Source organism: Microcaecilia unicolor, chromosome 5, assembly GCF_901765095.1.
Source record: "Microcaecilia unicolor chromosome 5, aMicUni1.1, whole genome shotgun sequence".
In the NCBI taxonomy this organism is placed as follows: Eukaryota; Metazoa; Chordata; class Amphibia; order Gymnophiona; family Siphonopidae; genus Microcaecilia; species Microcaecilia unicolor.
The window spans coordinates 156,417,031-156,426,626 of record NC_044035.1 but is presented as its reverse complement, the minus strand read 5'-3'; the positions used below and the strand labels follow the sequence as shown (position 1 = coordinate 156,426,626).

The window sequence follows — 9,596 nt, the reverse complement described above, 5'->3', positions numbered from 1 at the left end:
TAAGAATCCTGAAAGGTAACTTTAAAACAATACAGGAACGTAAGACCTTTGAAGTCAGAATGATTGAATATTTTGACACCCAACAGACAGGACTTAACAAAGATCTGGGTTTGCTAGCCCATTATAAACCATAAAGTTGTATTGCTATGTTTACCACCCTCCTCTCACCTATCCACCCCCACACCCTGTTAGACTATCAATGAAATGCTTGGATGTTTTACTTATATATACTGTCATCTACCACATTTGCTTATTTCCGATCTGACGAAGAAGGGCAACCTTCCAAAGCTAATCAAGAAATGTATTAACTTATGTCCAATAAAAAAGGTGTCATCTTATTTTCTTTTCCATGTTTTATTTTCTTTGATTTCTTTTGAGCGCCTTATAGTAAAAGGACCCCATAATTTGCTAAATTGAAATCCTACAGTTTATAAAACAGTAACTATGGCGCCCTGGCTTATGTTGATTTCTTCATAATTACCAGCTCTGTTAGGTGGAAGTATTTCTACTATTGCTGCTACCGAACACAGGGTAAACACCCAGTCATTCATTTGTTCAACTGATCTGCTGGATTAGAAGTTAACGTTGAGGCAATTTTAAGGAAGTGACGTCCCAGGGAACAGCAATAAGGAACCTAAAAGTGCAGAAAAAGCAAGTGCAGAGCTGAACGGGGGAGACATCGGGTCTAGGCACTTCAGAGCACCAGGGGCAAAAAGGAGAATCGATTTCAGCCAGAAGGATCTGAGTTCAGCCGATTGTGTGCCTGGAGTGGAAAGAAAGTGCTAGCCCTGTCTGCCCAGAGAAAGCGCTGGATCTAGCTGTCAGTGTGTCTATAAAGGAGCGTCTGTCATTCGCCCTGCGTTAACTCTGCATTTGACAGGACTAAGCTGCTACTTAGAGAGCTGGACCATCTTTATCTTTCAGTGGAGCAGTCTGAAACTAACACAGTAGCGCCTTCTCGCTCCGCCGGTTTCATGTACAGATAAAGAAAGAAACTGTGAAGAGGAAGTCCATGCACAGATAAAGAAAGAAACTGAAGAGGAAATCCAGAAACAACTTCACAATGTGAGAAGGAACCAGGGACCCGTCAGAAGACCACCAGGGGGAAGAATGGCGAAAGCAGGTGTGTCCATTCTCTGTGAATGCAATGCATGTATTTTTGTACAATCTAATTCCCACACTTCCTCCTTGCTCATATTACAAGCGAGTATTTGGTCGGCTGTTCTTGACCCATCAAGGTCCAGAGATCACAGTTTGTTAAAGATTTACTTCTTTGCACTCGTCCAGTGAGCCCAGGGCGAAATGCTGAGAAACAAACTCCCTGGGTCTTAGGTCTCCTGTGATGGCTGACTCTGAGACAAGTAACCCCCTCAGACTGCCACATAATTCACTGTGCAGATAAAAATAAGATAGAAGCAAAGCACTGAATGAGCACGACCAACAAAAGAGTGGCCTCAGGGCCATTTTTCTAATGATTGTGACTGCAAACAATGCAATTACAGAACATGAGCACTCTTAGCATAAAAAAAGAGAGGGTAAAGCAAAACAAAACTGAGATTTAGACACAAGGTTATTTGAAAAAAAATCTTGCTTAGTACCGCTGTTTTAAAGATGCCCCTTCAGTAGTGTCCAGTACCCTTGAAAGAGAGGTTGAGGATTTCTTTATTGCTGCAGCAGAGATACAGTTTTTATAAATATGGATAAGCTTTAGATATGGTACCCCAGAAAGACCGATGCCAAATTTGTGAATATAGAATTGATAGAGAGCATTCGTGAATGGGTAAGGGACAGGCTGAAGGAAGATACTCCAGCAAGTCACAGAAATGGCACATTTGCCAGTGGGAATAATGTGACACATGGAAACTCTCATCAGTGTCTGTGCAGCGGCTGCTGTTATTAATCTTTATGATATCATTTAAAAAATATTTGCCTACATTTATACATAAATCTTATATTAACCGAGAGAGGCTTATAATATATTTGCAATCATTTTGATAGCTCCTAGTGCAAGTAATAACATAAAGCAAACTCTACTCTCCCTTTACACATACTGTCACAAGAAGAAAAGGCGTAAGTTTGCCAAGGAAGCTAGCCAATAAACTTATAAAATATAAAAATATACAACAGTTCACAAAACATAATAATGACAATAATGGTCTGTGCCTTTTTCTGTTTCTATTCTTTTCTTTTTATTATGTTTTGTTATGTGAACAGCTTCGCTATATAATGAATTGCAGTATATAGCGTCTGGAAATAGAAATAAACATAAACAAACAATCAAGCACAAATTATTAACAATGAATGGCAGACTTCATATTTTGCATTTCTGATATCCAGGTCTAGATAAGATTAAATAGAATCTTGATCATTCTCACTCTGAGATCCTTTGGCTGCCGACTGTGGCATTTCAAGGTCCTCCGCTTATTCATAAAGTTCCAGTCGTTCCATCACAGGAAGTAGATACTGGGAATGATGATTGATTCTCATCTGACCATGGAAGCCCAAATTAACAGTGTTGTGACAGGGTCTTTTGTCATTTATGTAATATTTTAATCTTCTGACATTTAAAGGGATGATCTTCTTGCTTGTATTTGGTTGTTTCTCCCTATATGTTGGCTTATCTATGAGGCAACTTGGGATAATACAGCTGTTCTTGAGGACCTCTGGCAGTTTGATTATATATAATCCTTCTGCTGAAGACTTGACATTGGTCCCCAGATTCATACCGAAGCATTTGTACAATTCTGACTTTGTTTTGCATGACATTGGTCTCAAGTTATTGGAAGCATTCAACGCGATGTCATCCCAACATAACCTTTCTTGCAATGGACTAGGTTTCTGGGATTTTTCTTCCCTCAGAACATAGGCAAGTTACAGATTTGTTTTTGTTCAGGAAAAGGTGGAAGACATGGTTGTGCCACATTGTATTTGTCCCATCTTCATTCCTGTTCTGTCGGCCATCGGGTAGTCTGCTCTGTTGTTGTTGTTTTAATAGAGGGTGGGTGAAGTTTTCTAACTTGTGCTATTATTATTTTGGTCAATGTTCAGCTGGCTGCAGTCAACTTTTTTAAATGTTGCCCACCGCTGGCTGAATTGTGCACAGATTTCCATTTATTAGTTCTTATACCCCACTTTGTCCCAACAGACGTCCAGGTCAATGTGCTTTACAGTATAACAAAGATGGTGCATATAACAGTGGTTTATAATATAACAAAGGTGGTAGTATAAAGCCTATTCTGATACATAATTTGCAGAACAAATAACTTGATTGTTTAAATGCCAGTAACAAACAGGCTCGACCTGAAATAAGATTCTTGTGTAAGAAGTGAATAGGACTGCATCGTGCACATAGCAATATTTGAAAGTTAGCATTTTTCGTTTATTTGGAACTATGGGATCTCTACATGGCAAATATCACTCTAAGTGTGCTAACATTAAGCTTGATAGGTGAGACTTTGTCAATTAAACATTTATCGAAAAGGTATGATTTAAGGCCCTGATCAAAATGCAGATAGTTGGTTATCCACCTTATGGCTATTGGTTGTGAGTTCCACATTTTGGATGCAAGATGAGGAAATCCTGTGGCATAGAAGGGCTTATATTTTACTCCCCTACAATTAGGTAGTTGTAATAGTGAAACGTTTCTGACCCCCAATAAACTTCCTGCACTGTTCCAATGGCCGTGCTGGTCTGACCAAAAAGAGGATGTCAGAAGTCATATACACGTCCCTGTACAAACATTTCTACATAGATTTCAGTTTGCACATGCATATTTTCAGCTCTCATTACAAATAGACCTTCTTATTTGTTTAAACATTTCTGTAACTTTCTACATAACATTTTCCAAAATGAATGAGAGAATGCTTCCAATTTCTGAACAATTGTATTCCATACAATTCAAGACATAATTTTAAATCTTTATCATAGGGCTATTACCAACAAGCTTCTTAAAAGCATTAGAACCTTTTTCTGTTTCTATTCTTTTCTTTTGATTATGTTTTAGTATATGTAAACTGCTCTGCTATGTAATGAGGTTGGGTGATGACTTCTTTCCGGGTACGGCACTGAATATCTAGTCACTCAGCTGCAGTGGCGTAGCTACGTGGGGCCACGGGAGCCTGGGACCCCGTAGATTTGTCCCTGGACTCCCCTGTCGATGACCCTCTCAACCCCCCCGCCCGCTGCCAACCCTCCCCTGCCGCCGCCGCCGGCTACGTTTGCTGGCAGGGGACCCCAACCCCCGCCGGCCGAGGTCCTCTTCCAGCGCAAGGCTTCGTTCTGTTTCTGTGAGTCTGACATGCAGGATGTCAGACTCACGGAAACAGAACGAAGCCTTGCGCCGGAAGAAAAGGACCTCGGCTGGCGGGGGTTTGGTCCGCTGCCAGCAAAGGTAGCTGGCGGCGGCGGGGGAGGGTTGGCAGCAGGCGGGGGGGTTCAAGAGGGTCATCGACAGGGGGATCCAGGGACAAATCTACAGGGGCCCAGGCCCCCGTGGCCCCACGTAGCTACGCCACTGCAGCTGAGTGACTAGATATTCAGGGCTGTACCCGGAAAGAAGTCAGCACCCAACCTCATTACATAGCAGAACAGTTTACATATACTAAAACATAATCAAAAGAAGAAGAGGACCTCGGCTGGTGGGGGTTGGGGTCCCCCACCAGCAAAGGTAGGCAACGGCGGTGGGGGAGGGTTGGTGGCGGGGGGGGTCAAAGTTGGTGGTGGTGGTGGCGGAGGCAGCGGGGGGGGTCAGCGGCGCTGGGGGGGGGGCTAAAATGTGCACCCTCACCTCAGGCTCTGGACCCCCCTCCCGCCAAAGTCTGGCTACGCCCCTGCTTAGCTGCTCCTGGAAGTTATCCTGATACTGGCGATATTCAGTGGTGGTAAAGTTAGGACTTTGCAGTCTACTTTCCCAGATATCCGAGCACTGGCACCGATGTTAGTAGTGTCAAATAACTGGGGACTGCACAAACTCCACAGCCAGACTGTGCCATGGAGGTCTGTGCTGATATTCAGTGACACTATCTGGTTAAGGCTGCCAACTAGATCCAGATTTGCAGGACAGGGTTGATCCAGTTGGGTTTACCCCAGTGCACACTGGGACTTGTAGTCTTGCTTTTCGTAGGGAACTAGTAAAAAAGGCCCGTTTCTGACACAAATGAAACGAGCGCTAGCAAGGTTTTCCTCGGAGTGTGTATGTTTGAGAGAGTTTATATGAGAGTGACTGTGTGTGTGAGAAAGAGAGTGAATGTGTGAGTGTGTGTGTGTGTGAGAGAGAGTGAGTCTGGGTGCGAGTGTGTCTGTGAGAGAGAGTGTGTGAGAATGAGTGTGTGCAAGTGCGTATGTGAGACACAGTGTGAGAGAGGGAGAGTGTGTTTCACACAGATACAGTGTGTGTGTGCGAGAGAGAGAGTGTGTGTGAGACACAGACTCTCTGTGAGACTGAGTGTATGAGACCAAGAGAGTGTGTGAGTGACTGTGTGACACATAGAGTGTGAATGTGATACAGTGTGAGACATAGAGTGTGTGAGAGACAGTGTGTGAGAGTGAGAGAGAGAAAGACATTGACTGTGAGAGAGAGAGAGTGTGTTAGAGAGAGAATGTGTGTGTGACAGAGATACCTCCCCCCCTCTCTGGTGTCAGGCCCCCCTCCCTCCCTCCCTCTCTCTGGTGTCAGGCCCCCCCCCCTCTCTCTCTCTGGTGTATGAGCGTTACTGTGCAGGACGTTGAGCTCTGGCTGTGCTTCAAGGAACTGACCAATCCTATTTAATAGAATGCACCTCCAACATTCTGAAGCCGAGAAACCTCGTGTGGTTGGTCACTTCTGCTTGTGACGAACCCGGAAGTACGTGATGTCAATTCAGGAGATGGATACAGAGAGCAGGAATGCCTCAGCCATGCAGTCAGCTTCAGAATGTTGGAGGTGCGTTTTATTATATAGGATGTAATGGGGACATCAAAACTACAAGTCCCTGCATGCAACAGGGTAAACCCAAGACTGGATCAACCTTGTCCTGTGAATCTGGATCCAGGTGGTGGCCTTAGTTTAATTGCTGCTGAATATCAGCTGAGCACTAGTCAGTGGGATTTAATTGAGTAGGAACTTTCTTACCCGGTTAAATCCTGAATACAGATCCTATTATTTTTAGTATTTTTATTTTTAGTTATGATTTTATTTGGTCATCTGTTTATATTGTTTCAGATTAATTCTGTCTTGTGTACTTTTTTTTTATTTGTGTTTTATAGTCGTTTGTACACTGCACTGAGGACTTTGGGGATGTGCAATTTATAAGTTGGAGTAAAAAAAATCGATAAGTAAACTGAGGGGTTCTTTTATTAAGCTATGGCAAAACTGGCCTTTGCATGCTCCTGTTCATGTCTTTCCGACCCACTAAGCCCATTTTTACCACAGCTGTAAAATGGCCGATTTTCTATTTTTTTGTATTAATTGCCATGTGCTAATGTGGCCACTAACGCATGGCCATTAAAAAAAATGAATGCTTGAACACTTACCAACTCCCATTTTGTAGGCAGTAAAGGTTCATGCAGTAAACCTCTGCTAACCAGTTAGCGCACACTAATGTGGATGCCCAACTGTTCAGTGCAGGAACTCCCATTCTCTGCCCCCCTAACACGCCACCTCCAAAACAATACAAAAATATTTTTTAGCACCTGGATTAGTGCGTGCTAATTTGGAAGTTACTGCAAGATACATGAGCACATCCCATGGTACACCATTTAAGAGTGCACTTCCAGATGTCTAATAACAAAGTTTGGTTAACCCTGCAGCAATATTTGGAATCAAATACTGATAGGTAGTCATCTGAGCACAACCATCTGATCCCCTTTTTCCGTTTCTTCATTTTCCCCTCTGTCCTTTGTTTATTTTTTTCCCTCCAAATTATCATTTATTTTTATGCCTCTTCCATTTTTGTATGCCTGTTGTATACTTAATTCGATTTTATGATCTATACCAGTATTGCAGTTATATGTTTGATATCTTATGGTTCTTCTTATGGAATGGCATTTACTTTGTACTTTGTAATGCATTTGGATGGATGTTACACTTAAAACTAATAAAAATAATAAAAAATGAAAGAGTGCATTAGTGCCTAACACAGCTTAATAAAAGGGCCCCTAAAGAAATTAGTTTCTACGGTGCCCATTTTCAGCAAGCCTCCAAGTGTTCAAAGTTAGTTAACTGCCTTTTAGCTAAGTCCCTCAACCCACATCTCAGGAATGCCTCCAGCCTGCGTATTTTTAGAGCAGCTAAATTTGGGTGGCTAAAATGCTGAAGGAGAGGAATTTCCCCATATGCAAAATTATAGTGATCTCACTTCTTTCAGCTAGATTCTGTTGAAAATGCAATTCTAAGATGCTTTATCAATCCCGAGAGAAGTATTTCGTAACCTGGTACAGTCAATGGTACTAAGCCACGCAGACTACTGTAATGGAATCTATGCGGGATGCAAGGATCAAATCATAAAGAAACTTCAGACCGCCCAAAACACAGTAGCCAGGCTTATATTTGGAAAAACGCGTTTTGACAGCGCCAAACCACTCCGAGAAAAACTGCATTGGTTACCAATCAAAGAACAGATTACTTTCAAAATCTGTACGACTGTTCATAAAATTATTTACGGCGAAGCACCGGAATACATGACAGACCTCATCGACCTACCAACCAGAAACACCACAAAATCTACATGATCATACCTAAACCTCCACTACCCAAGCATCAAAGGACTCAAATACAAATCCACCTGTGCATCCAGCTTTTCCTACGTAAGCGCACAACTATGGAACGCACTGCCAAAAGCAGTAAAAACTAAGCTCGACCACCTAAATTTCTCGGAAGGAAAAAGCATCAACTGACTCCTTTTAAGGCTGAAAGCCAAACAGTTCCAGGAGTTCACAATGTCATCATGGGCTAAAAAAAAACCTTCTCATCATATTGAGTACTAATTTTCAAATCAAAAATATGAGCTTTTACTTAACTTGTAAGTCTCATTGAACTTGCTGACACCTCTTTACAACAGTTCTATTCCACAGTCAGCAAGTTCAATAAGATTGATTAAAAATATAAGATTTACTGATATATACTCATTTGGAGAGGATTTCTATTAAGATATGTTATCCTTGCAAATGCCAGATATGTTATTTGGGGGTTAAGTATGTGTTTTTTTGTACCAGACCAACATAGAGCCTTTCTGAACTTGAAGAATTTCTCCAGGGGAAATGTGACTTCAGAGAACTAGCTGACATGATATATATGCTTGTGTGTTTCACGCTAGGCTTTTTTTCTTATTTTGTATGTTTCTTTTTTTTTTTACTCCTGGATTATTGTTCCACTTCTTCTCTATTATAGTGGTCTAAGGAAGGGTTTGAAAATATTTTTTCTATAATATTTTATTTTTCCTATTTGAATATTTTCCCTGTATTGCTCTTACAAGTGTTTATGCTTAGAAAAATTGTTTGAAATCTTATAAATAAAAAAATAAAAATAAAGTGACAGAATTGTAGGACATATGGGATAAGGAAGAAGCACAGTGGGTTAATCTGGAAAGAGGAAATGGAAAATATATTTACATTGGTGTGATATACAGGCCTCCTTCACGATCAGAAGAAATGGTCAGAGATTTAATTGAAGACAGTCACAAGATAGCTAGGAAAGGGGAAGTACTACTGACAGGTGATTTTAATATACCAGATGTTGATTGGGACATTCCTGCGGCAGGGTCATCTAGAAGCAAGGGGATCTTGGATTCTCAATAGGAAGAATTGTTCCAGTAATTGGTAATGGAACCCTCGTGGGATGGAGCTATTCTGGACCTGGTGCTTACAAACAGGGAGAGTGTGTCTGATGTTATAGTGGGGGATCATTTGGCATCTAGTGATCTCTGAATGGTGTGGTTCAATACTACAACACAGGAAGAGAGGGCTTATTCAAGATTGAAAGTCCTAGACTTCAAAAGAACTGAACGGCCCTTCATTTTGGTGCAGCATGCACCAAAACGAGACTTCTTCCAGGTTACCGCATCACCCTGGTGTTAATTTTGATTTCCTGCATGCCCATAATGCCTGGATGATTTATTTCCTCCAACGTGCAGTGTTTCCAGCGGTAATCGGCCGTTGGCATATGCCAACAGGTCACTGCGTGTGTAGTACGTGAGCCCTTACTGCTAGATGAATGGGTGGCATTAAGGGCTCAGGCTGGTTTTAGGCATGTGCTGGTTTCAGTTTTACTGCATGCCCTTTTCCTGTCCCATTAAAAAAAGCATTTTGCAGGCGTGGTAAAAACTGGCCCAGTGTGCGCCGAAAACATACACCTACACTACCACAGGCCACTTTTTACTGCGGCTTAGATGGGAAATATTTCAAGGAAGAGTTAGTTGGATGGGAACAGCTGAAGGAAGTAGATCAATGGGCAAAACTGAAAGGAGCTATTTTAAAGATGACAAACATTTATGTTAGAAAAACACATAAAAGTAAGAGGAAAAGAAGGCTGCTCTGATTCTCAAACATAGTAGCTGAAAAGGTAAGGGAAAAATAGTTAGCCTTCATAAATTACAAGACGACTCAGAATGAGGAAAACAGGC

At 41.7% G+C, this 9,596-nt stretch overlaps 1 protein-coding gene across 3 annotated transcripts in view; it reads left to right on the top strand.

Moving 5' to 3' along the window:
• Positions 1-675: 675 nt before the first annotated feature.
• Positions 676-9,596, top strand: part of PIK3AP1 (phosphoinositide-3-kinase adaptor protein 1) — a 228,723-nt gene continuing 219,802 nt past the window's right edge. For all 3 annotated transcript variants that reach the window (XM_030203478.1, XM_030203476.1, XM_030203475.1), the window contains exon 1: positions 676-1,123. In XM_030203478.1, coding sequence (XP_030059338.1) covers positions 1,111-1,123 — 13 coding nt within the window. In that variant the 5' untranslated portion in view covers positions 676-1,110. The remainder of the gene's footprint in view (positions 1,124-9,596) is intronic.